Source organism: Pogonomyrmex barbatus, unplaced genomic scaffold (assembly GCF_055798465.1).
Source record: "Pogonomyrmex barbatus isolate J1 unplaced genomic scaffold, ASM5579846v1 scaffold1, whole genome shotgun sequence".
NCBI lineage: Eukaryota > Metazoa > Arthropoda > Insecta > Hymenoptera > Formicidae > Pogonomyrmex > Pogonomyrmex barbatus.
This window is the reverse complement of record NW_028297098.1, coordinates 27,798,820-27,825,472: the sequence shown is the minus strand read 5'-3', so window position 1 is coordinate 27,825,472 and position 26,653 is coordinate 27,798,820. Positions and strand designations below refer to the sequence as shown.

The window sequence follows — 26,653 nt, the reverse complement described above, 5'->3', positions numbered from 1 at the left end:
GTTGCAGTTGATACTGTTGCTGGTCTTGATTGTGACGCTGCACAATGAAAAGTGGCTCTTGTCACACGCAGTCTTCCAATGACATTAGTAGAGGATTCACATATTCAAAACCGTCGAATTCACTCTGATCAATCTTCTCGATTTGTTTCCTGCAAGTTTTCTTATGTAAAGATGTGTTCAAGATTTACTAGACAATGCATTGAGATAGACTAACCATATAAATTTTTATAAAAATGTTTCTATTTATTCTTTTTAAACTCTCATTTTTTTAAATTATATAAATTTAGAAGTTTTATAATAACTTACGGATCATCCGGAGTCAAACGAACTTCCTCATCTGTAAATTCTGGCGGGAAATTTGCAAGATCGCGGTCGGAATCCAAACGTGGCTTGTAAGGAGGTGTAACTTGTTTTTGCTCTAGCTGCAAAGTTAAAGAAAGTATAAATGTGTGAAAACTCGTATTTTTTAAATAAACTTTTGTAAGAATAATACTTACCATTTCCCAATCAATCGCTTTAAAGAAGGGATGAGCGACAATATCGAGGAAACCAGAAGGCCTCTTTCCACAACCCAGCCTTTCTGCAGGATCTTTGCAAAGAAATCCTTTAAGAACAGAGGCAGCTTTAACGGACAAGGAGCGTGGTATACGTATGGTCTTCTCCAAAATAACTTGAAATAGAAAATCTTCGGTGTTCTTGTCTGGGTCTTCAGCTGCGCCAGTAAGATCGAAAGGACTACGACCTGCCAACATCTCATACAGCAGTACTCCCAAAGCCCACCAGTCTACTGAAAAACTGTATTCTTCGCCACGTAGGATTTCAGGAGCAATGTAATTGGGAGTACCGCAGAAAGTGCCGGTGTTGTCGCCCTCCCGGATGCCCTCCTTGCACATTCCGTAATCCGTAAGCTTAACGTGTCCTTCGTGATCGAGAAGTACATTATCCAATTTCAAATCTCTGTATATAATACCTAAAAGCAAACAATCATTAAATTCAATTGCATGTTCGATCTTCTATCAACTTCAGAATAAGAGAAAATTTTTTTACCTTTCTCATGTAGGAAGTTTAATGCCAGGCTGATCTCAGCTACGTAAAATCGCGCGTGATCCTCAGGAAGACGGCGCTGTCTTTGCATGTGGAACATGAGATCGCCACCACGCACGAATTCGATCACGAAAAACAGACGCGAGGGAGTCTGAAAGCAGGAGTGCAGGCCCACCAAAAAGGGATGATTTGAGGCCGTCTCGAACACATGTTTCTCAGTCTGTACCCAATCGATGTCTTCATCATCTGTCACCAGAGATTTCTTGATCACCTTCATAGCATAGATCCTCTTGGTACGTTTCAACTCCACCATCAAGACCTTTGCATAGGAACCACGGCCGATCACCCTAATCAGCTCAAAGTCATTCAACGAGTACTGTCGTTGCATGTCGTTCGAAGTATCACCCTCGTTTAACGTATCCAATGGCAATTCTTCCCCTTCTTCACTTCCGATTCCTGCAAAATAGTAAGTATAAAAAAGTATATTAATAATATTAAAAAATATGTGAACAAAAAAAAGATATTTTTTGATCAAATATAAAGTATATAAATAGAAAAAGAAATTAAAGAGAGAATATATAAAACATATCACAAAAATATCACAATAACACAAAAATAATATAAAATAACTGTTCTTACGATTAATATTAGTTTTATAATATCTTTGCAGAAAATTGTAATTTATCATTTTTTATGCTCATATATAAATATTGAATAATCTTACGATCGCGCGAATGCTCCTCGATGATCGGCGATTCCGTGATCTCATCTTCGAGATGAGTGGCTGGGCCACATTGATACGGATCAAGCTGTTGGTCGCCATTTCTGTCGATCGTCTGTGACTCCGCGCCTTGCAGCTGCTGCTGCTGTTGCTGCTGCTGCTGCAGGCTCAAGCATGGTTTGCGTACTACCTTGTGGCATTTTTTGTGCACGAGCAGTTTGCATTGGATGCACTTGAACCCCTGCCGCCCGAGACCCCAGATCCGGTCCTGGCAGAACGCGCAGAAGGCCCTCTGCGAATCAAACCGAGGAAGGATATTATATTACACCCTGGATTTTCTACCGTGTTAAAATTGTATCGCGGCATCTCGCGAGGTGGAAATCACGTTTGAACTTTAGAGAGAAACGTAGAAATAACGCACGCTCCGACTTTAAAACATTCCGAAGTCTGAGTCGAGACAAATGATAATTAAGTTTAAGTATCCGGTCTTAGACGTAACAAATACTCTTCCAAAAGCTTCAATAAAGTAAAGTACGGGAGGAGGAAAGAGGATGAACAAAACGGGAGGATTACGCGCGAAACAAGATTGAGAGGATTCGTACGTGAGCCCAGAGGGCTCGTAAGGACAAAAACTTGGCACTTCTAGCAATATAGAAAGAGAGAAAGAGAAATAGAGAGAGAACAATGCTCCCTTCTGTTCCCTTCGTCGACGACGAAGTCACTAGCCAGCAAGTTTTTAGAACGTTGGCAGTGCTCACAGAGAACTCTGCATAGAACCGTCGTTTCCGTCGGTTTCGTCGGCCGCGTCGCACCTGCGACAGATCTACCTTCATAAAGATTGCGTATGAAAAAAGAGGACGCGAGGTGGGGAAGAATCGGGGGGGTGATGAACAAAGTAAAGACTGCAATGATAATTAAATGGAATGATGCTTACCCGATTGAATCGTTTCGCCTGAAAAATATGGCCATTCACTCGGTACAGCTTCCTCCATCTACGAGCGCCACGTCTGTAGATGCTTCCTTCGGAAAATGAAATAACATAAATGTCATAAATGATGGAGAGCAACAACTGATCGATCAATTCGCCACGATTGAATTCCGCGATCCACCCGTGCTGAACGACGAAGAAACATCATTATACCGCAATCTTCAACGCAAGTACAATCGTTTTAATCATCTAACTATTAATTGAATTATTGATATTAATCATCTAACTATTAATTGAATTATTGATATTAATCTTTAGTATAGTAATCATTTTTACTGATCTATTGACAAAAAAAACAATACAATTTTTAATCCACTGGTTTCTATAAATATATCTTTAAATATTAAAGATAAATATTTTCTCTGCGATTTATGAAGACGCTTACATAATCGCGCAAGACAAATATCAGTGGACATCCACATAAAGTTTTCGATTCCGGCCTGTCTGTACAGAGATTTTATTTTATTAATAAAGTTTCACCATCGAATACCGTTGAGTAACTTCGCAAATTGATTTTACACCACCATCATTTCTCTCCTTCTGCCCGGTCGCGACCGATCGCGTAATCGAACGGCGTGCGGCTTCATCGGCAACGAACGAAGCGAATCGATGCGAACGGGAAACAACAACATTTCGTGCGAAATGTATGTCTCATGCAGCGCCAACGATGAAAACACGCACCGGAATGAGAATAAACTTATTCTATTTTTTATAAGCTACCAAACAAAAGGATTCGGAGACGAGTTACGACTCGGAATTGATCCATGCTTTATCCACGAGTACCATAATGGCCGAATATATTGTACTATATATGTACCATATTATATATGGTACTATATATTATTGTAATAGCATCGGCTTCGCCAACGACATAAGGAAAACTGAAAGTGATTTGTTTGTAAAACCACATGCTTCAAAACAAGAGTTTTTTTTTTCATTTCTGATGTGTTTTCAGAATTCATTTCTTAAGTCATCGTAACATTGATAAAAAGTTTGACAAATAAGGATCACTTTCACCAATCGTATTTGTTGTTAAATTTGTAAACTTTATTGCAATTGGTCAATTCCAATAGAATAATTGGCCGATTAAATTAATCGAAGTTGGCGAAAATGATCCTGTGATTATTGTGTATCAGTACATCGTAAGGAGCGAAAGTATTTTAAAGTTTCTGATCTATGCAGCCACGCGAAATAATAATAATTTCCATAATAGTAATTTGCGAAATTTTTTAAATATTTTACAAAGAAATAAAATCAACTTGATTTTTATGTGTTTCTATATTTTTATAAATTAGATCTTGTAACAATCAATCGAAATTTATAATTATTTGTTAATCTCCAAAAATATCTCATGGGTCTATTTTATCAAATGTGTCGTGCAAAACAAAATTATAATTTGTTGAAATGATTGATTTGTAAATCCAATTTTTTTATAAAATTGCAACATAGAGCTAGAAACCTCAGGGCTTCGAGTTGATATAACACAAACGTTGATGTCATGAAGATTGTGATTAAAAAATGTATCGAAGGAAGTTTTGGTGGAGAACGGGGTGTCGAGAACGAGATATGGATGCTTCCTCTACGGCTTTCTTGTTTCCGTACATAACGAAGTTACGCATCGTGTGTCTGTCTATTATCGCGCGCTAATCATTTCTTTCCACCGGATGGTTAATTAGAACTCGCTGGCTAGTACGCATATTGGCTATATACGTGTATATATCGCAAGCAAGGAGCTGTGCGACTCGGCGGCGACTGAGACATTTTCAATGAACAGTAAACACACTCACTGTCTTCTCCCTGGCACGGCATCCCGGGGGCGGGCGGCACGTTCGGAAAAACTGTAACAGAAACAAAAAAGATTCACGCTCGCTTTGACTGACAAAACGTGACATTTCCTCGCTTCAGCTTTCAAATACAATTTCGGATGTCTGTAAGTGTCTGTACGTGTCTAACGAATCTAGAGTTCCTGTCGTCCGATTAAATAATAATTTCCCGTGTCGCTTTCCGTTACACATCGGGTAGTGGGGAGGGAGGGGGGGAGTTAAGCTAAAAAAAAACCGTAGCAAAATTAATAGATACGGATAACACACGATAGATGAGAGATGCAAAAATGGTCTGAGTAGAGTCACGTTAATAATTAATAGCAAAGCCCTCGAAGGCAAGTCCAGAAATATCCGGAGGAAGACGCTGCGAAATCATGTTTCCTAGTATCAAAGCGATCGATGATTTAAGACTGCGTGTTTGATTCGCCGACGAGACATCGATCGACGTCGGTCGCTACCGTTTCCATTCCCGAGGGAGAATTAAATCGAAATCGACGGAGTGTCGAGTGCGAACTTACACGGGAAGCAATTCGAGTACCGGAACCCGATCGAGATTCGCTGCTCGTTGTCCAACATACTGTCTGTGTACTGGCTGCCGTGTTCTACTCAGTATCACTCCGGTTACGGTCAGATAACGAGTAACACTGAATTCTATCCGAGCCATCGAGCGCCGCGTTATCACTTATCGCGAGAAAGAAAGAGAGAGAGAGAGAGAGAGACAACGGTGTGTTCGCGATAAATTTCCCCGCAACTTTGCGCCGATAAAGTCGCAAAATCGACCAAGTCGGGAGCGGCGAAAATCTTCGTCGAGAGTCGAACGTTTCTGACGTTCTCGCGGACATTTTTAATCTTGTTAGTCACGACGTCGAGCTAATCCTCCCTCTCTCTTTCTCTCACGGTCTCACACAAATATTATATAAATTCTAATTAGCGAAGGACGAGCGAGAACGCGAATCCTTTATCAGGACAATCCCACGCACGAGACGGTATATATAATAGAATGATGATTAAATATACAATTAAGTATATTGCGTCGCGTGTCATGAGTAGATAATGCTTTATGAAACTCAGAATCCGCCGATTCAAAGAAATGAAAGCTGGAGGGCAGTTAATAGGTGGCAGTTAATAGGAGTAAAATTAAAACCACGAATTGTTCCGGATTATTCGCTTCAATGCTTTAAAGCATACCATCCATACATAAGTCGCGGTTGTATCGTGGTCCGGGGGAGAAAGATTGAATGGCTAAGACAGGAGGCTAAAACTATTACCAAAGGTTACAATGAGAAAGTGAACAATGGGTTTTTGTCCGAAGGCACGTGCCTCGACTAAGTAAAACCGCCGATCTTTTTGCTGAACTTCAAAATAGATCCACAATTTCGAACGATACTAGACGGATGTAGGTTGATGAGCGATACCTATAGAACATGAACAGTATGAATTCGTTAAAAAGATTTAAATAAATTTAAATCGATTTCCACCTATTTAAGGTGCACGGGTCAAATTTACAAATAAATTTATGCGCATTATACAAGTGGAACAAATGCATTAATCGGTTCATTTAAAATCGGGGATTTAAATCAATTTGTAATCAATTTCTTATCAGCTTTCTGTTAAGAATCGAAATTCGTATATTATAAGAACAAGCCAAAAACTACTAAATATTAAATTTGACCAGAGAATCCATCGGCCGAGGAAGAATAATAATAGCTTGTCTACTAAAGTGATACTCTGTGGAGCTTCTGTCACATGAATACGAGGCGCAGTCGCGAGAATTGCGCGGATACAACGGCAAACGCGTGGTCCTATGATCACGGTTTCGCTAACGAGGCCATCGGTGCTTTCCCGTCGGAATAATATACGTAATCGAGTCGTTTGTTGTGAGAGAGAGAGGGGGGGAGAGAGAGGGGAGAGAGAGAGAGAGAGAGAGAGAGAGAGAGAGAGAGAGAGAGAGAGAGAGAGAGCCGCGGACACGCATATCGACGATGCCGGGACCGAGATGTACAGCGGTGCGAGAGGTGAGCGCAATTCCTTGAAATATTCATGGACTAATTATCGCGGAAGGGGATCGATGACACGAGCGATAAAGACGATGCGATGTACACCCCTAATGTGGGATATGTGCAACGAGCTGTGTACGGGATACACGTACTACGACGCGTGGCACCCTAGAAGCATGGATCTATAATGGTAAGTGCATAAGTGCAGGGGCACGCGTATACGCGCGATGGAAGACAAGGACGAAGATACTTAAAACTTCAAACCCTCCACGTAACTGGATCGCCGAGTAGCTACGGCATCGATACCCACGGCCGAGTTCTAATTCATGCTCTAAATTAAATATATACTGGACAAATCATGCATTCGTTGCCCTCGATAGTGCGAGCTAGAAAAGAAGGAGATAAAGTTTATCGTCAAAGCAAGCCGTCGGCGATAATAATCGCCTTTGTCGCTTAACACGCTGCGAAGAAATGGACTACTATAAAACAACAATGACGGCTGCGAGATGTATGATACATTTATAAAGAAAAGGTACGAGCGTATTTAAAGAGCTGATAGACCTCGCGAGTACGCCTACCGTGATCATTCCGCGAAATTAGTACGAAAGGTGGAAAACGTAACGTTAAATTATGTCATCAATTAAAATGCGATCGGATAAAGCGGTATGTTAAGCGGAATAAATTTGATATAGCGAAGAAAAAAGTTTCTCCATCCATCATGCCCGACGCGAAAAAAAAAAAAAAGATGCACTAAACCGAGCGACGACTCGACTGGGACTACTACCGACAGCACGATCCTGTACCCTTACTTTCAGCGAGGACAAAATCGCGATAATTAATTCACGTGACCGACTTAGAGTTTTATATTACTGCAATGCGCTAAGCGTCGCGGCTACGACGATTTCCGTCAACAAATGCCAAAGCCGGCCGAAAGGAGGGCGCGTTCGTGAGTCATGCGGCGGCCGGAAGACACGCGTTTTTCTGGGCATCGCGTCCGGTGCATTTCGCTCGATGCGCCGGACGCGATCGCACACTCACAAGAACGTGGCGAGTATTATCTTGGCGAGGTAGACAGGCTTTGACCTAGATCACACGCTGCATCAAAGAAATATGACGACAAGAGGAGGAGGGCGAAGCTGGTTGCGCGCCAGAGAACGCGCTCTTCCTCACCGCACCTTCCCTCGGCTGCACCTACCCCAGGTGATCTCGTTGAATTGGAACTGCGATGGGCCCGCGGGCTCAATGTCGATTAGCGACGTCATCGAGAGCGCGGACTCTGGCGGCGGTGGTGGCTGCTGACCGCACGGTCCGTGCACCCGACATGTCGCGGTAGGTCCGATGCCGTAAATTAACTCGGCGTTCGCCGCCACCTCCTCGAGCTCGGCCTCGGACAGCTCATCCATACCCTCGATGGTATCCGGTGGGAGCAGTTTCGCCCTGGACGAGGTGCCAGGCTGTGCGAACATATCATCGTGATGATGATGATGATGATAATGATGGTGATGCGGCGGACTACCGATGCGAGGGGGCGGCGAGATGTCGGCGGCGCGTAAGTGACCGGCGAGCGGCTGCTCGTACTCGGCCGAATCGCCGCTACCCGGCGACGGCGGATGTGTGCTGGTGCCGGGTTTCACGTGACGTTCTCGCGGTAACACTTGGATGCCGGTAGAAGTGACGGAGGAAGACGGACCGCCGCCACCTCCCTCCACGACGGTGGAGATACGACGGCTCACGGCTGCAGCCGCGGCGGCCGCTGTCGCCGCCGAGTACGAATAGAAGGAACCACCTTGGATCATCATGCTGCAGGGTGGTTCCTCCGTCGTGACCCCTATGCCGGGGTGAGCCACGTTGAGCTCTCGCTCCTGCACGCTGGCGTAAGTACTCTGCGCGGATAGCTCTGTCTGGTGCATTTGTTGCTGCGCCTGCTGCTGCTGCGACGATGACTGATGCTGATGCAGGCTCTGATGTTGTTTGTCCTTTTCGCGGCGAGGTGACCGACCCCGATCGCTGACGGAAGTCGCGCTCCAGTAGCCCCACGCCATTCTGTAGCGAGTCCAGCCGTGCTTGCCTCGCCTTACTCGATCGCCGCGGTGTATGTATATCTCTTTTGTTCGTTCCAACCACGCGCGCGAGTACCTCGCCTGTTTTCGCGGCTCTCTGCCTCTCTCTTTCTCTATCTCTCTTTCTTCTTATATATGTACGTATACCGATTGCCTTACCCGCCTCGCCCCTTAGCTTTAGCTCGTTCTTCCCTTTTTTTTCTCCGTTTCGCCTCTTTCTCCTTCACAGCGGTCGACCTCTTACAGGAGCCGCCGGGATGAGCATGCGACGAATCACCAGCCTCGATCGATGCTAGTTTACCGCCTCTTTTGCGACCTCTCTCTCCACTCGCGGTGTTGGGAGCCAAGCGCGCCGACAACCACCGCCGAATATCACCGCCGCCGCCGCCGCCGCCGCCGCCGCCGCCGCCGTAGTCGAGGCGCACGATGACGCAACCCCTTCTTCGTGGCTGACGATGCTGTCGGAGGGGCTCTCTGCAACTCCGCGACGATCTCCGACTCGGTTTCCTCTTTCCGACACTTTCCTCCCGCCTGTGACGACCCGATCTCGCGATCTCACGACCAGATTCGCGTCAACGATAGCGCGGCAACGTGACGTGTGTATGTGCGTCCTTGCTGATCGGTCCGTGCAAGGATATCGACTACCGCCGCGGCGAGATGCGTTAACCGCCACCACCGCCACCGCCACCACCATCGCCGTCGTCGCCGCCGCCCGGCGCACGCTACCGACCGAATCGCGCAAACGCGGATCACGCCGAGATGGAGGCAATACATGTACCCCCCCCCCCCCCCCCCGTCGTCGCCTCGCTACCGGTGCTACACCCGCCTATATCCACCCGCAACTTCTGCCTCTCCCAAGCTCTACCTCTTTCTCTTCCGTTCATCCTTCCTGCTCTTTTGTCCCTATCTTTGTTGTTTGCTCACTGATTATCTAGTGATTCTTCTTGTCCTACGTTTTCAAGTAAACTTTGCACTCCTCTCCGTCCCATATTTTATATGTATATGTTTCTCGCCCTTTTCGTTAACTTTATTTCTTCCCATCAGGAATTTCTCTACCTTTTGTATTTCCGGCTTTACGAAGAGAGTTTCGAGAAAACCATTCTGTTCCACAACATGCAATATACTTTGGTCTGTTTTATCCTTTGCTCTATTTTTCTGGCTTTCTCCCATCTTTCACTTTGATCGCTGACTGTTCATCTCTTTGAGTTATTATTTTACATTTCCTGCTTCTTCAGTCGCTGCCCCCTCGATTCTTCCTCGTTCTTTCGTGACAGCATGCAGTCATCGCGACCGATACCGCGCGAATGTATACATTTACAAAGATTGACATGCATTGCACGTGGATCGAGAATCTTGAGATTCTATCGATATCATAGGATGTTCAATCATTTTACATATATTGAATGAAGTTCGCATACAGAGTCTCGCCTTAGAAAATTATTGATTCTTCACGAGGCTCGTTTAAAAGCACCAGAAAAGAGATGCAATCTTGTTAAGCTATGTCTCGTAAGAGAATTATTTATGAAAACAATATATTCAGCAGGGGACTCTATAATCCTTTGAGATCGAGTATTTTAATTAGCTCTACCTCCTCATTATCTTGATGCTTTCTTGGGAAAGATTGCGGTCGATATTTTTATACTCATACATCGCAAATTAATTCCACTTCGTTCAAGAACAAAATATATATTCAGTCTACATTTATCCTTTTTTTTCTTTGAGACATTAATCTATGAAACTCAAAGAGTTTGTTGCGCATAAATTTGTCAAAGGGCTTCGAATCGCCTTTAAAATCGCGCGGAAAGAAGACGCGGAGAGACGAGTCTTCCGAACCGGAAATGTATGCGCGATCACGACACGGTTTGTCTCCCAAGAAGTATCCTACTGTCGCATAAATGAGATCGGTATCGAATTATCTCGGATGATCTCGGAGGGCAAATGAATTTCTAAGCGTATCATCGACGGCTCTGAATATATAGAATCTATGCAAACACGCGCACCGCGATCTGAGAATGTTGTCATCCTTGAGAAATCGCGCGCCGAATCGATCGATGAGTATCGAGTAAACATCGACTACGATCAGGCGCCGATGGAGCGGTTTCGCTGTTAATCGCCGTTTCGTATCGACGATAAACCACCGATAAGGCGAGGATTGCCGAGGCGTACGTACATACCGTTATCCGAGGCGTGTATCAATACATGGAGCGCTTTGCAACGCCTGCATATGTGCATGTAGTACGCTATCGCTAATATGCGCGGACAAGATATATTGTTCCGCGTAATTTATGGGCGGCTTCTTATCTAAACGGTAGCCATTAACGTAGAATATTAAAGACATCGGTGGACATTACTGATGAACCTATTCTGTTGCATACATATATATGCACCTTCATTTAGTCGTGCGATGATTCTGACTATTATGTGCATGATTCACGGGTGCTTCATTCCTAATTATATAAGCGTCTAACATGCAAGCGATTATTCGTTGAACGTAATATGCAGTCTTCAAACGGTTTAATGCATTGCTAAAATCAATGCAACATGCGAGATGATTGCAAGATCCACAACATGTTTCATGAATAGTCTGACTGACCGTGTATCGTTATTTCCGTGTCCTTTTCGAGCTCGTACAGCCGTAATGCCTCATCCAATTCCTGTTGCGAGGCGATTCTGCACGGGTCGCCCTCGTCGTCCACCCATTTCATTGTGAATTGTTCTGTGCCAAAGCCACATATCGTTCGCATTTCCTCGCGCAATGTGTCCACTGAAATCCCGGGAGTGATGTATGTGATTTGTATCTCCCTAATACAGAAAAACATCATGTTACACACTTCTCTTAAAAAATCCCTACTTTGCTTTGATTTATATTACTTCTTTTTTATTATCAATACTTCATTAATTTTTTTTTTAATTAATTCCAAAAATATTTACTGTATTGTATTTATTAATATGATTAATTTTTTATATAATTTTTTTATAAAATTTTAGATTAAAAATAAAACAATAAATCATATAAAATTTGAGAAAATATTACTCATTAAATTAAAGTCAAACCGCACGTATTAAACGATTAAACCATATGTAAATCTTAAAACAATTTTTATAACATGTATTACCCATTGTATATAATTTTCACCCGAATGTCATCATTCTCTGCCGTCTGTGTAGGCATTTTCGAAACAATGGTCTCCTATTCTGAAAAAGTATAATAATCCAACCAAACAATTTTAGTACATAAAACTCAAGTAAAGATCACCTATATTGGGCACCTATCGCATCGCAATTTTATCGTTAACCAATGACGCAAAGAAAACATAGATAATCACGGTAAAAATTCCCGAACACTTCAACGATATAAAATCCAATTTCTTCCACGAGCGGACGCGCTCGACTGACACGGCGCGCCGACACGGACGCGGACGCGGAATCGCTCCGGCAATCACGCTCGTACGGATATTAAGAAACAAGGCCGAAAGTATTGGGTAACAAGGTACCCCCGAGAAAAGGGAATGCGGCGTGACAGACTCGCGGAACGGAAACGGATGCGAGAAATCGGTGCCGGTCATCCAGGACGCGGCCAACTCTCTTTTCGTCCCGATTAAAGTGCGACTCCTCGAACAACGATCGTCCCTACCTTCTGCGTTGTCAATTAACACCCGCGGTTATTCGCGCGCATAACGGCACGATTACGTGCACGCATGGGCTTCTGTGACTCACCCGCGATGAATTGTCGCGAGTCGCCGTCGCTGCCACCGCCGTCACCGTCGCGATGCACTAGTTGCACGCACACCTCCGTTGCACGGCCGAGAGATCCCTCTCCGGAGTAGGCCCGGGCCGCGGCACTGCACGACAGTAGAAAAATGTAGAAAACGGTTCGCTGGCGCGGAACGAAAAGCGGTGCGCGCGGTAACATCAACCTAAAACCGTAAGGCACTCGTTACGCGGCGTGGAGCGTTGTTACTTGGCAAACGCCATGTTTGTTGGCCACCGACTCTCGCGGTACAACCTGTGACGTTGTCGCTGGTGAACGAGCTTCCTGCCAGATGGCGGCACTTCCCTTGTAGAGGATAATTTTTTTCTCTTTATATATCTTACAAAATTAAATCTAATCCTCTAAAAAATATATATAAAGATTGTATTTCAAAATTCAAGTCGAATCGCCAGTAATGTCCATTTCTAGCAACACAGATTACTACTCTCGATTTAATTTACTTTTCGCCTCTCTTTCTAATTCTTAGAATTAAATAAAGATAAAAGAAATTTTAATCGTAGATTAATCTCTCTGGCGGCATTGTTTGGCAAAGCAAATCTATCGATCTAATTAATTTCTAATTTAATACTCTATTCTATAATATATAATTATATATTTTTATATATGAACATATTTTACATGACGCTTTATATATCCAGTTACCTATAAAAAACTTTTTATCCGGCAGTTTGATCGAAGTCGACGTAAAATTGTTTATAAAATTTCTGCATAATTCATTGTCCTTCCGATTCTTCCTACATATCAAATAACGAAACATATTAATAATTCCTCCATCGTTAAATAATAAAAATTAATTAATTAATAAGTCATCCAGAGTTTGGTACATACAAGAATCATCCTCATCGCGCGTTCTCATCTGACTTGACCTCGGCTACGGAATTCCAATCATTCGAACGCGCGGCTCACTTCAGATCGCACATATATACTCTTCTTCTCGGATTGTGCTCTCCTGATCATTTCGCCGATGTCACGAGAGTACAGTCGAACCCCTTCTAAACTAAATTCCTCGAATCGACTCTTGCGCGTACTTTGCTGTCCGCTGGATCTCGCGCCACAGTGGACGGCGGCTAACAAGTTCCATCGGAAACGTCGGGTCGGTCCAATTGACGGGGATGACGGAGAGGCGGTCGGAGACGGCGATGATGATGATGCGGGTGTAGACGCGGATGCGTCAGCGGTGGTTCGCGCGGCGATTATTTCCACCAGTTCATAAGCCTATATTCGGCTGTGATTTATCCCGGCCGCGCGTTAATTCTGTCGTTCCCTCTCCCTTCGCTGAACATTCATATCGCAAGTCGAGTTATGCGCGAGTTTCGGTTGGTCTCGACCGCCGTGCATTGCTCGCGAGGGAGGACCTATCGCGGGATGTAAATATCCGCGTCGCAGTTCCGCGCGAGAAGCAGAGCCGCGTCGAGGGGGAGAGCAGGTGGGATTGTCTTTTGTTCCCGACGGGAGGAGGCAGAGCTCACGCCGCACTCGGCGATCATGAGTTGACACATCGACTGGTTGACGTTGCGTGTTAAATGCCGCCTTCGCTAGCCGCAGCATGGACGTCGCGGAGGACGCCGAGGCCACGCTGGACCCCCGCATCCAGGTGAGAATCTGACGGCGTCCGTTCCGTTCCCTCCGCCTCACGGACGATCCTCTCGACCGGCGATTCACGCCCGTGGCCTTTTAGGTTAGATCCCCGTAACTAATTGTCAGCCCGCGATCGCAGTGCCTAACACCGCCTGGTACATTGTCCCACTTTGCTTTCACTTTTTTACCCTCGGCGCATCAACGCGCCCAAGAGCCACGAGATGCGCTTCGTTATGAATGGATCAATCGCGGCTATGTTGACGTAACGATAAGAGGAGTCTATTCGCTCTATGAAGGAAGTGAGATTTAATCAACCCCCACGGGTTCGCGTGCGACCGAGGGCGACATTCCTCTTTTGTTTTATTTTTCCTGCGATGTCACGTTTGAAAAGGAAAAAGAAATAATGGAAAAAATAAACAATGTAAAAGTATTCTCTTTTTCTCTACTCTCTACAATGAAATAAGAGTTTCTTGATTAAAATATAAATGCGAAGTGATACCTTTCTTTTCGCATTCTGAAATGTTACAAGATTAAAGTAATTGGCAGTAATTAAAAAGAAATCATTAATTTAAACCTTATGGTATATGACATGATATATATAATTGTATGATATATATTTTTTTCCTCAAAGTAAAGAAATAAAAAATCATACCCAATATAATTTTTTTATTTTGTACAAATTATGTATGAAATATAAAATAATGTTTTATAAGATAAATTTGTCTTTTAGATTGAGTTGGAGAATTTGAACAATGCAGCAGATAATATTAATAAGCTGGAAACTGAATTGGATGTAAGAAATAATATTTTATTTTGTCTACAGACGAACATCCTGTATATTTATAATATTTGTTTGAATTCAATTATTATAATAACTTTTAGGAAGCTCATACTGCTTTTGGACAATTGCTTTCGGATACGACAAGAAGGTTGAAAGAAATTACAGATAAATTGGGCACCAGTTGCATTGAGAAGGCAAGATGTTATTATGAAGCACTGGAAATGGCTCATCAAGCTCAGGTAAAGATCTATTTGAGCCTAATTTTATTATATTACAAAAATAATATACTGAATTATACATAATATACTTCTATAATATCTTGTACATAATATACTTCTATAATTATATATATTATATAGAATCTAATAAATTTGATATATTTATTAAATTAAGTAAATATTTTCTAATAGCTTCAAATATTTCACAATGCTTTCCACAAGAATTGCTATCAAATGCGTAGCGTAATTACCGTACGTTGTGCGTTCTACTCTGATGCTTACTTTAATAGTGACATGAATGAGCATATCCTGCTATGTCTAGTTGGAATTCCATTTGTGCTGATTTGTCACGAATCGCGATTATAAATAAAATTTTAAATAAAGTAAAATGAATTCAATATATGCTAAAAATTATACAAAACTTTTTTTTATTATTTATTATTTGTTTTAACGCGCTTTATTAATAAATTTTTAATATATTTATGTACTAACAAATGTATGATTTGTTTTGAATATAATGTTTAAAATAACTTGTTATAAATTGATAATAATTGTTTTGCATTATTATTTAATCAACTTAAATTACAACTAGCTCAACTGTTATATAAATGAAGCAAATGAGACGTTTCCTCTCACAATTTGCAGGTGCAGTGTCAACAGCAGGCGCAGCTGTTTCAGAGAGCCAGCGAAATTCATGCAGCAGCGAAGGAAACCGTGGCTCTGGCTGAAGCACGATTCATGTCTCATCAGCATGAGTGGAATTTCGACCAAGCATGGCAGGATATGCTTAATCATGCTACTATTAAAGTAAGCAAGAATAAAACGCGCTGTGTTCAATTGTGAAACGTTTGGAACCATTGAAAATATCCTGACAATGTAGTTTACCTATTCATGTTTATTCCGTGTTGAATAATTCACCAATAATCGATTCCTGTAATAAAGAAGTAAACATAAAATAGCAAATGAAATGATTCTATTCATCGAGGTCATGGATGCGGAAAATCAAAAAGCGGAGTGCGGCCGAGAACATCACAGAAGAGCGATGTTGTTCCATGACGCTGAGAAGAAGCTACTGCAATTGGAGGAAAAGCATCGAAACGCGATAATTAAAGCAAGACCATATTTTGAAGTAAAGACTCAATGCGATCAGATGTTGGCAACGCAGAAGGAAAGAGTGGAGTATCTACAGCAAGCTGTTAAGGAATCTAAACGTAATTATGCAACGAGTCTTCGAACATTGGAGGAAATCAGTAATCAAATACATCAGCAACGAAGAGATTATGGTAATTAATATGTTTTATAAACAATACGAAATAAATTTATTCTTCCATAAATATAATGTTTATATTCTAGATATAGTGGCTAATGGACCGCGAGAACCTGGTGTCGGGGCCGAGCTCATTGGTTCGGATACATGTGAGAAGTATAAGAATGAGTTCAATACTTCTGACAGTTGTAAAGTATCTCCTATTAGATATAACGAAAACGGAAACAACGAAAAACTGCACGATATCGAAGTTAGTAAAATATGTAATGATCAAAATTCATCCAAAACATTAAAATTGCTGATGTCTATCATCCGTTTAAAATTTACAGAAACCTTGTTCGACAAAGAATGATGCGGAACATCTTGACAAGAGATCTGTAGATGGCAGCGAGAGCAAGTTCACACAATGGGAGCTTGAGTTACAAGCTAGTATGGAAAAATTAAATCACTTGTCGATAGAGAATTCGTTGCATGTCAAGGATCGCGATATACAAAGTTCTTCCGACTTGCGGAACGCGGTAATTAACGATACCGTGAACAAAACGTTTTACGAACCTTTGTCTGCCGAATTATCTAACGCGCATAATTCAAATCAATTTTCAAGATCGACTGAAAATCCAGGGACTTTTGCAAAGAATCAGTTTAGCAGCAGATCGCATTTGCAAAAATCGTGTTCAATTGATTCAACGGTACGCAGTGCGTCGATGCTCACTTTGAAGAGCAATATTTCAAAATCACTGAACAGTAGTCCAGTGAATAGAGGTATATCTAATTTCAAGGAGAGAATCGCCAATAAAGCGAAAAACATAGATATATCAAAAAACGTGCCAAATGGAATCTCTCAATACATTATTAAAGATAGGAAAACACAAAGTAACTGGGACATTAACTTTCTTAACAATACTGATGTTATGAATGAGGAAGATGAAAGAAATAACCATAAGAATACGAATGATATTTTAGGCAATAAGAGCCATGTACAATCTAATTTACATACCGCGCAAGTTTCTAATATCGAGTTCCTGCCTATGGAATCAGGACATCGCATCGCAGTGACTCCTAGCGTTAGCCAACCCTCAAAGAGCTCGCAGGGTGATGTCACACTGCGGTCACGATCTATCTCTAATATTCTACAAAAGAGTACGTCACGCAGTGCCAATTCCAGTCCGATAAAATTGAAGAATCTATTAATGTCGTCCGTCAAATCCTTGGATACCGGAAATGCAGATCAGTTCGATAAAGATTTTATTTCCAAAAAGTTCACGAGCAAAACCGCCAATATTAAAGAGTTGCCATTACTGTCGCTCTTCAAACAAACATCTACGTTATCGGCACTCAGAGGCAAGAGTAATAGCATGATCAATCTTAACAGTAAACAAAATCTGAAGACATTACTGGACAATTCGCATCTGGATAATATACAGGCGATCAGCGCGGAGAGATTGGCAAATGTGAGGCATAAGTTGATCAATGATTGTTCGGAGACAAGGACGGGCAATGTTAAGAAATAAGTACAAGAACAATACAAACTAGGTTATTTGTGTTAAGTGATTTTTGCGTTTAACACGTGTGTTAAGTAGAAAATTGTTAATGTCGTTTACAAGAAGCTCGAAAATGTACAGAATGAAAACGATATCATAATAGTGTAACTTTCTGAAGTATTCTCACATTTTCGAGGAACTACAGAAACATTTCTGTAATTTTACAGAAATGCTGTCGTGAATTACAGCAATTATTATTGAATATATGCTGTTCCGTTAATTAACGATATGTATTATATGAATCTTCGGATTAGTTAGGTATTAATACTTTAATTATATTAAAATTAAACATAATCACAGTATTATGATCAAAGAATGTGATTACTGAGGAATCAGACACATATATTAATTAATAACAAATTTACATGCTCAGTTCCAATTAGGCGTATACTTGCTGTTAAAAACCGACCAGGCGATGTACGCATCGTATCATTTACTATTTTCTAATCTTTTAATATGTGCTTTTTTAATAAAACACGTGTTTCTTAATGAACATCCATATGTGTATACCTTATTTATGCGATTGTCAATTATTGTCACAGGATTTAATATTTAAAAAATAGTGATAATTTTATGTTTGCAAAATACGTAATTTTTTTAGAAGCGTAATATATAAAGACTTTGGAGACGATTATCGGCCTGCTTTTCATAAATTCAGAAGATATAGCTGTATCATAGATAACGGATATCTACATATCAGACATATTCCGCACAAACAGATAGGCACAAACAGATAGATATCGTAACAGGACGCATCAATAGTACGACCAACGAAAGCTAAAGGTTAATGGCTTTATATCACGTATCATCCTGTTGATGTAAAAAAGACACAAACTTCTATATAAGTTAAGATTGAACGATTTTTCAAGACCTGCGGAAAGAAAACACGATGAAACGGTTATCGAATCTTGCAACGATATCGCTCTGATATCGCGACTTGTTTCTTCTTTGTTCCGAGAGACATCAAGATGGCCTCATATTATTTCTAATCTAAATACCGTGTCGAGCATTTTCTGGCTCTGACGTATGTAAATTCTCTTGAACTAAATTACAGCAAATCGAGAACGCTTGGAGTTCAATCGGTCATCGAATAACTCATCGTATCATGAGCCAACTTCGGAAATCCAAAAGATTGTCTTCACCGTTACAATATATCTCTTCTTAATTTCACAAAATTGTCAAGAAAAGAACATTAGCTTTTTAAATCTAGGTAAGCTCGTCGATTCACAGTTGATCGTTTCTCAGCTCAGATATTCTACAATAATACTTGACAAATTATTTGGCTAATTTTTAAGACAACGAATTTCAATTCTTTCTAGCGGTATTGTCTAAAAATAGAATAGCAAGTACAGATAAAACTGTATTTTTCGATTAATTTTAACTCTAATAAAAAAACTTTCGTTGAAAATAATAAAGTCGTGAAGAAAAATAATCGTATTAAAAAAATAATAATTTAAAAATAGAAAGAAGTGCATCGTAAAAATATTTTTTGCATAGACGTTGAGTTTCAAACACCGGAAACTGCAATCTTGTGTCACCACGAGGATAGACGCTCGTGGCGAAAATCGGACGATCACGAAGACATAACGTCATCAACGAAGGGTTATCAAAACGGTGATAAGAACCATTAAAAATGCTTCGCGAAGAAACGGACAACGAGAGGGTCGATTATAGAGCCGTCAAAGCCGACGACCACGTAATAAATAATCATCGCAAGGCATGTGATATCTGTACGCACGAGACTGCAAATGACAAAGACGCAAATCGCATTCGGCTATCACAAAATTCGATACGGGAAATCGTATATCTTTTATGTTAACATAATTTTTTTCCGAACGCAATCCAATATATTTTTTCAATCAATTATAGCTGTGAACACAGTTCTCTCGATAAGAGTAAATTCTATGAAATATATGAAGTTTTCTGCGAAAATTGATTACTATAAATTGTATATAAATATTACACAGATAATGTATATAAAGTTAATAATTACATTGATAAATTTATTTGCGATAATTAATGTTTGTGAATTCAAATAGGAATGACTAACACTCTAGTAATATTCTAGTAATTTATTAATACTAAATTAATATTGGACTACGGTTATTTGGATAAAGAGAAATATTTGCTTTATAGGGATTGAATTATTTCCATCTCGTTCGAAAATATTTGGATAACGAAAATAGAATACAAAAAAGAAAGGAACTCTCTAATGAAGCTACAGAGGATGAGGCGGAAGAGGAGGAACATGACGAAACCCGTAGCGAAGATGAAGATGCAAAAATACAGAGAAAAAAAGAAAATGAAAACGAGCAGAAAACTACGCAGAATGGGCAATGCGCGGTTTGTCATATTATTATTAATGAGACGAATCTCGGAGGAAGTGTCGTCGAGTCCAAACAAGATCCACATTATTCCGAGGATTATTTGTTATGTCAACGTTGCGTACGAAACTTTTCAATTCGATCAGGTCAATAAAATAATTATTTTAGCTGTTATTATATTAAGAGATCCTTTTTAAAAAAATTAGGGAATTTTCAAAATTTCCTGTGTAACATACTCGATGCGCACAGAATAATTTTTTTAAAATAAATTTTTATATATTATATAGAACTCTGCAACTAATATTTGTTTTTTTCCCATATTGCGAAAGAAATCAATATACATAAAAAATAAGGAAATCTTTAAAAAAAAATCTTACACATTTTTAAATCTTTAAATAATGAACCAAATGACAGCGATAATTAATCTATAAAAATCGATCACTGTATACGCACAGATTATTGAAAAATATCACCTAAAAAAAAGATATGTCCCTTAGATGCCGACTCCCTTCAGCCTCGAAGATCGCATCCAAGTTTTTTCCAGAGCAGAGACGATGATCGCAGCAATCGCGTACATTCAAGATACTTGCAACCGCCGTTACATCCTGCATTGGGATCACGTCGCGATCAATGGAGTTGTAATTTTGACAGAACGACGCCTGTCGAGAATAACAAAACATTAAATTATGAGTCAGATATCACCTCGTATGTTCATGACCGAGGCGATCCGTGTCAGGAGAAGCAAACGGAGAACTACGGGAGGCAATGTCAAGAACAGCATGATTATTCCAACGTGACGAAGAGAAATATCGCAGTGGACCGATATGTCTCCGAAATGAAAATCAAAAGTCCCTCTTTGTCTTCCGTTGACTGTTCCCGCAGACCTATTCGTTGTCCGCGTTTGGATTGCTCAGTAAACGTCGCCTTCTCGGCGCTTACCCACCACTTCCTCTTTGATCATCCCGAGGTGCCTATCCTTAGCGTCGAACCCGGTATTGAAAGTACACTTATTATCAGTTATGGAGCTCTCTCTTGCAACTCTAGCCGATGTCTAGCTCTCTTACTGGTATCCGGAAAACTCTCGTTAGTATATCATCAGTCACTATATAAATATTACATAAAAGATGCATTCGGTATATATATTCACTAAAACAAATTTTTCCATTATAAACAGTGAACAAAGTTTGATTTGCAATTGATTAAAAGTTAAAAGAAATTTTTATAATCGTATGATTGTGTAATATCAATGATTGATCTTGATTGTAAAATAAGTACGTTCAATTCGAACACTAATCGCAGAAATTTCTGTAACAATAAGAGATTCCTCAGCGAGGCTGTTTGGTGGCAGTCAGATAAACCCCAAGTATCGGAATCGATTGCCTCTACCAGTGCTGGCAGCGCGTCTACATAGCAATCACAATTATGCGTGCTGTGAGGATGTGCATGCTGGCGGTGAAAGCCAGTGTGAGAAGGACATGATCATCGCCTGGGTGGCGGGATTAGATGTTAGTGACACGGCTGATAGACTTCGATGTAGTATTCAGGTATTCACCAGATCGATTCGTGCTTAAGATGAAAACGTACGAATGCTTAAAGCTGGATAATGACATTTGACTGGTTTAACATGAGTATTGTTAATAGGCCGTTGACAGTATCGAGAATGGAGGATTCCGATCGCTTACATATACGGGTCCTGTGACATCTCTGAGAACTGCTCAATGTCCGCGTGACGTCTTTTTGACCGGCGATTGTATAGTTCTCCACGAGGGATTGATCAGTCATATCACTTCCGGTTGTACTAGTCTCAATGTAAATGTTATTGTACACTAACTTGTTCCATATTAATATAAATGTCTCTGTCTCTTAAGTAATCGTGATGTAAATCACAAAAAACATATAAGGAAAAATGGATCAAGCAAATGAAATGTGTAGAAGTTTTCCATCTCTCACTGCGCAAATCTTTTTTCTTTTTTTCTTTCGTTTATTTCTTAAAAATATCCACCATTTTCTAATTAATTAGGATTCATTTTTCCTTTTACAGTAATCTGGTGAGATATAAACATTTAAATAAAATTATCTCGATTTTTACACGTACTTGACAATACGATACATAAAAGGGGAAGGTACGAAGGACCTATTGTAAACTTATTTAAAGAAGGCGAATTTTTTTTCCTTCCCTAATTTCCGAATCATAAGCTAGTCATGGCAGGGGGTCGCGCGTACGCTTTAGGAATAAAACCGTACTTGCGAGTCTTGGGCGCGTAAGCCCAAAGCCAACCGTCCACCGTTTGATTTCCTAGATCCGCATATATCCAATCGGCCCGTTTCACAGATAAATCATCTGGCGCCTGCGCCTTGTAATCATAAAGCACCACTAATTCCGTACCGGTCGTTTCGTCTCGGAAATCTCGTACACCTTTTTGCTGTAGTGATTCGCCTCCTGTACCCTTGCCTGCAAAATGAATACTGTTGAACACAAATCGATAATTATAAAAAATTCTATCGTACATTTTATCGTATATTCTAGAAAATAATTTTTCCAAAATTTATAAATGATTTAACAGTTCAAAAAAATCAACCTGGACTATGAATTTCCGCGGATGCTGTATTCGTAGTGGTAGTAGTAGCCGTCGTAGTGGCATAAGAATGGAGAACGTGGCCAGGGTAAACGAAACCAGACGGTACAAAACCTTCGTTACCATCACAATGTCGGAGTACCCAGAACCAATCCGGATCGTCGCGATTCAGCACTGTTACAAATTCACCTCTTTCGACGCTCACATCGTTTTCGTCCCGCGCCACGAACGTATAAAGAACGATATATCTTCCAGCTGATGGATCCTGCAGGGCATATAGTAGAATTTTTCATTAATGAATGTTACATGCACCTAATTTATAATCACTGATATTTTATTTGTCCAAAGAAATTCCGTAAGCTTTTAATATTTAAATAATTTTCAATTTTAAATGATGATTAAGATTCATATTTTTAAAGTAAATATATTAAAATAAATATATTAATTAGCATTATTAAGCAGTCATGTCCATTTCTACTAATGTCTATTAATTTTAATCTTTACAATTTATCTTTATTATAATTTATAATTATATTTTAATTATAATTTTAATTATAATTTAACTCTTTTTTTTCTTCTAATTCTCATAATTGAAAAAAAAAAGAAAAAAGTAAATTGAACTTAAGAGATTAGATAAAGTCAATCTACATTGGTAGAAATTGATATAAATCAATTAATACCTTAAAGAAGGGATGTACATCCGGCTGGGATGAGATGGTTTGTATGGAATTCTGAGACTGCGTGATGTTAGAGCGATTGACGTTGACATCCGCGGTGGTGATGTTATTTCGCGCGTAACTCTCGCAATCTGAGGCCGATCCGGTATCAGTCTGTTGTGTCTCCTGTAGGCGACCTGTGCTAAGAAGATCGCAGTCATTCTCGCTGGACCGCGGTAGCTTCTTCTTCACGTTGTTCAAACTGGCCAATGTCAATTCCGCCAATTGTGAGGTATACGGTGCGCAATACGAATGCGGCACGAAACCTTCCATACGCGTGTCAGCCGCTATTACATATACCCAATCGTTTTCCCTGTAAAGCACATTCACGACCTAAAATGTAAAAATTCTGATATTAATATAATTTTTTTTTTAGTAACTATCTTTCATCATATTCTATTGCTTACTATAATCAAGTAGGCAAACAATGAGATAAAGAAACTAGATATGCAAGTTATATGAATTAGAAAAACAGCATGCGTAATACAAATAGCACGCTACTTATAATGCGCTTGTAATAAAAAGAACAAAAGAACAATGATAACTGAGCAATAACTCTGGGCAATAACCCTGTAAATTAATCGCTGACCTGGCCTCTTTTGACTTGAAGTTCATCGTCCACGCAAGGAGTAAAGTCATGCACAATAACCATCTTACTATCCGGAGAGAGTCCATTCTCCTTTTCAATGCCGACTCTTACGAGGGTTTCAATGCTCGCACTTCCAGTTATACGGCCAGGAGGTAACGGCACCCTGGTACCCAAGCCAAGTCCTGTGCCTCCCGTCCCACAATCTTTCTCCAAATTAAAGTTGTGTGTCCCGGCTATATATATTAAAAATTAATTAATTTTATTTATCATAAATACAAATAAATTTATATAAAACTGATTAAAAAATTCCTCTCTTTACAAGAATTTTTAGATATATATTTTTAAATAATATAAAAATTATTTTTGTGATTCCAAGTTGTGCTAAAAATTATTCGCAACATATATTTGCAAAATACGTAACAAGATACAGAATAAAAATTATTTCAAGCACGATTGAAATTACTTCTACAAGATATGTTTCGAAAAGTGATAGCAATGGTAATTAACTTTGGAATGTAACATTTTTCGCAAGACGATATCTCGCGATTTTCCGGCGGAAGAAAAATCGAAAGTCGCGCGTAATCGGTGCTTGAACTCGGCCCGGCTCGCTTCGGAGTGGAAGCTGCATAACCGGTCCCGAGCAACAGGTGATCGAGCCGAATGTGACAACTGGCCCTCGCGACCGAATTGCTATGCCTTCCGATCTTCCCTTCTCTCCTCATCTCGTTCTCTTTCTCTCCTTCTCATTCTCTCTAGCTCCTTTTCTACGGCTTGTGCCTACTCTACTTACGTTTCTTCTTCTTTCCGCGACGGATGCGTACGGGGCACAGGAAGGCCATTCTGCGATTCGTTCGCGGAGCCCGCTCCGAAATCTCTCACATCTCCAGGCAATTCCAGGTGACCACTCACCTCCCGCGATCCGGACAAGATCCGACGTGCGTCCGATTTCTTACCGCAGCTATGTATTATATATTGTATATATATACATATATATATATATATATATATATATATATAAAATTCTCTCTCTACACCGAGGACGAAATTCACGTGGAAGGACACAACGCCAAGGAAAGAGAATGTCTCGGATTGAAACCGAAATCTGGCGACCGTGCGACTGCGATGGGAACCGAGACACACCTCCCGCAACGGCGAGCAGACGCGTTCTCTGCGTTCTCTCTCGTCCACCGTCGGGTTCTCACGAGTCCTCGAGGGCCCAGGACTCTGCGGTTGTAGATTAATCCTGGACATAGCAGGTAGAGAGCGCTACGGATGATGGCACGAGATCGCAGCCGGTTCCCGTTAAATTTTCATGATTCAGACATCGATGCTGCGCTCAAGAAGATTCGCATCAGATAAACAAGTTGATGATGTTACGCAAATGCTAAAAATGTAATATATATTCTCATTAGTATATAGAAATGAATGCATAGAAAGCTATTAATAATTCATGATACAAATAAAATTGAAATAACAATAATTAGGAAACCATATTTTTTTTATAAAAAGAAATTGATTCTCTTATAATTGATTATCTTTCTTCAGTAGCAGCAACAAATCGTCTGTTCAACTTCTTCAAAATTTGTAGGAATTTCTTGAAAATAAAAACCTTATTTAAAATTAAAAAAGCAAGTCATGTCAACAGGCAGAAACTTTCTTGCAAATTTGAGCAAAATAGTTACCTATTTCACACTCAGCTTATTCATTTTGACGGAGTTTGGAAATATAATAGCGAATATCTCAAACACCATTAGATTCTATTATTAATTAAATTACGTCGCTTGATTTTCACTGTCGATTCGTCAGTTTATCAAATTTCTAAAATAATTTTGCCAACAATATTCCATATGGCAAATTCTGCATCAAACAAGTCATTCTATCGAGGAAATGCGGCAAACACCGAAAAATCTGTTCTCGACCAATGTATTGATTGAGCCTAGATTTTTTCTCGAAAAGTTAAAATGCGATATTTATAGACATGCAAAAAAATTTATATATCTTCATTAAATTATTTCATTTTTAATTACTAAAACACCTGCGTAAATTTACCTTGCGTTAATTTAATATATCTCATCGCTTTCTCTCAGTTTTTCAGAGAGGTTAGGCGAAACAGGCCGCTGGATGATAGAATACGTGTCACCCGAACTTCGAAAAATCGTCGGAATTATTAAGGTAACATGTCGGGCGAAGAGGTTACAAGAAGTGACACAGATTTGAATTTCGCGCTAAACTGAAGTTTAGTCGATCAGACTCTCCAACCAATCTCAAATTCGAATCACTTTACTTCTTCCAGATTATAACTCCCTATAAGGCGGGAAATTCAAACTGATGCGTCACCTTCTATTACTTTCTGTCCATTTCTGCTCTCCTGATAACTTTGACGATTTTTGGACGACATCGAGAGCCACGTGTTCCACGATTCCTAACCTCTCGCTCGATTGGTCGATAAATTTACATCAGTACAGGCAGTTTAAAGCGTAATCCGAAATGAAAAATTTATGTGAATAAAAAAATAAGAATTCTTTAGAACAGATAATTTTATGATATGAAAAACCATTCTATAAAAAGAAGATTTAAAATAATATCCAGTTGCATTTTTCCAATTGTAATAATTAGAAAAAATATATAACAAATATATTTATAAAAGATAATATATAA

General features: G+C 40.1%; 4 protein-coding genes across 7 annotated transcripts; 2 read left to right on the top strand and 2 right to left on the bottom strand.

The window, feature by feature from the left end:
• Window positions 1-6: 6 nt before the first annotated feature.
• Window positions 7-13,372, bottom strand: aPKC (protein kinase C iota type). 3 transcript variants are annotated; one of them, XM_089075681.1, is made up of 11 exons: window positions 13,234-13,372; window positions 12,351-13,139; window positions 11,750-11,828; window positions 11,227-11,435; window positions 4,541-4,591; window positions 2,700-2,785; window positions 1,769-2,057; window positions 1,048-1,500; window positions 498-970; window positions 307-422; window positions 7-149 (listed from the first exon to the last, which is right to left on the bottom strand). In XM_089075681.1, exons 3-11 carry the CDS (start codon window positions 11,803-11,805, stop codon window positions 62-64), a joined length of 1,821 nt encoding a protein of 606 aa, XP_088931807.1. In that variant the 5' UTR covers window positions 11,806-11,828; window positions 12,351-13,139; window positions 13,234-13,372; the 3' UTR covers window positions 7-61. The 3 variants fall into 3 exon arrangements, with proteins under 3 accessions (XP_088931807.1, XP_088931815.1, XP_088931803.1); XM_089075689.1 differs by having other exon boundaries at window positions 11,750-11,823; XM_089075677.1 differs by lacking the exons at window positions 11,227-11,435; window positions 11,750-11,828; window positions 12,351-13,139; window positions 13,234-13,372 and adding an exon at window positions 7,769-9,387.
• Window positions 13,373-13,548: 176 nt separating this feature from the next.
• On the top strand, window positions 13,549-18,283 carry LOC105427359 (uncharacterized). The gene is made up of 7 exons (XM_011639053.3): window positions 13,549-13,999; window positions 14,714-14,776; window positions 14,866-15,003; window positions 15,628-15,789; window positions 15,968-16,265; window positions 16,336-16,499; window positions 16,579-18,283. Exons 1-7 carry the CDS (start codon window positions 13,952-13,954, stop codon window positions 17,758-17,760), a joined length of 2,055 nt encoding a protein of 684 aa, XP_011637355.2. The 5' UTR covers window positions 13,549-13,951; the 3' UTR covers window positions 17,761-18,283.
• A 1,095-nt stretch (window positions 18,284-19,378) lies between these two features.
• Window positions 19,379-21,944, top strand: LOC105427358 (uncharacterized). Its single transcript, XM_011639052.3, has 5 exons — window positions 19,379-19,507; window positions 19,927-20,260; window positions 20,612-21,197; window positions 21,433-21,658; window positions 21,756-21,944. The coding sequence occupies exons 1-5, from the start codon at window positions 19,424-19,426 to the stop codon at window positions 21,942-21,944; spliced, it is 1,419 nt and encodes a 472-aa protein (XP_011637354.2). The 5' UTR covers window positions 19,379-19,423.
• A 130-nt stretch (window positions 21,945-22,074) lies between these two features.
• Window positions 22,075-26,451, bottom strand: LOC105427357 (Dachs ligand with SH3s). Of its 2 annotated transcripts, none has more exons than XM_011639050.3 (8): window positions 26,045-26,451; window positions 25,678-25,931; window positions 25,030-25,589; window positions 24,786-24,953; window positions 23,996-24,228; window positions 23,371-23,739; window positions 22,694-22,955; window positions 22,075-22,566 (listed from the first exon to the last, which is right to left on the bottom strand). In XM_011639050.3, the coding sequence occupies exons 4-8, from the start codon at window positions 24,832-24,834 to the stop codon at window positions 22,304-22,306; spliced, it is 1,176 nt and encodes a 391-aa protein (XP_011637352.1). In that variant the 5' UTR covers window positions 24,835-24,953; window positions 25,030-25,589; window positions 25,678-25,931; window positions 26,045-26,451; the 3' UTR covers window positions 22,075-22,303. The 2 variants fall into 2 exon arrangements, with proteins under 2 accessions (XP_011637352.1, XP_088932229.1); XM_089076103.1 differs by having other exon boundaries at window positions 25,136-25,589; window positions 26,045-26,450.
• Between the last annotated feature and the right edge of the window lie 202 nt (window positions 26,452-26,653).

Excerpts from the sequence above, each read along its gene's own strand:
- LOC105427357 (XM_011639050.3), bottom strand. The coding sequence starts at position 24,834 with ATGGCCTTCCTGTGCCCCGTACGCATCCGTCGCGGAAAGAAGAAGAAA. Across the intron at positions 23,740-23,995 it reads TTCAAGTCAAAAGAGGCCAG|GTCGTGAATGTGCTTTACAG; the intron begins GTCAGCGATTAA and ends TTTACATTTTAG. Across the intron at positions 22,567-22,693 it reads CGCGGAAATTCATAGTCCAG|GCAAGGGTACAGGAGGCGAA; the intron begins GTTGATTTTTTT and ends TTCATTTTGCAG.
- aPKC (XM_089075677.1), bottom strand. The coding sequence starts at position 8,615 with ATGGCGTGGGGCTACTGGAGCGCGACTTCCGTCAGCGATCGGGGTCGG. Across the intron at positions 971-1,047 it reads AAACTTCCTACATGAGAAAG|GTATTATATACAGAGATTTG; the intron begins GTAAAAAAATTT and ends GTTTGCTTTTAG. Across the intron at positions 423-497 it reads AAGCGATTGATTGGGAAATG|CTAGAGCAAAAACAAGTTAC; the intron begins GTAAGTATTATT and ends TTAACTTTGCAG.
- LOC105427358 (XM_011639052.3), top strand. The coding sequence starts at position 19,424 with ATGCTTCGCGAAGAAACGGACAACGAGAGGGTCGATTATAGAGCCGTC. Across the intron at positions 21,198-21,432 it reads CTGGTATCCGGAAAACTCTC|AGATTCCTCAGCGAGGCTGT; the intron begins GTTAGTATATCA and ends TGTAACAATAAG. Across the intron at positions 21,659-21,755 it reads GACTTCGATGTAGTATTCAG|GCCGTTGACAGTATCGAGAA; the intron begins GTATTCACCAGA and ends TATTGTTAATAG.
- LOC105427359 (XM_011639053.3), top strand. The coding sequence starts at position 13,952 with ATGGACGTCGCGGAGGACGCCGAGGCCACGCTGGACCCCCGCATCCAG. Across the intron at positions 14,000-14,713 it reads CGCTGGACCCCCGCATCCAG|ATTGAGTTGGAGAATTTGAA; the intron begins GTGAGAATCTGA and ends TTTGTCTTTTAG. Across the intron at positions 16,500-16,578 it reads AAAAACTGCACGATATCGAA|AAACCTTGTTCGACAAAGAA; the intron begins GTTAGTAAAATA and ends TAAAATTTACAG.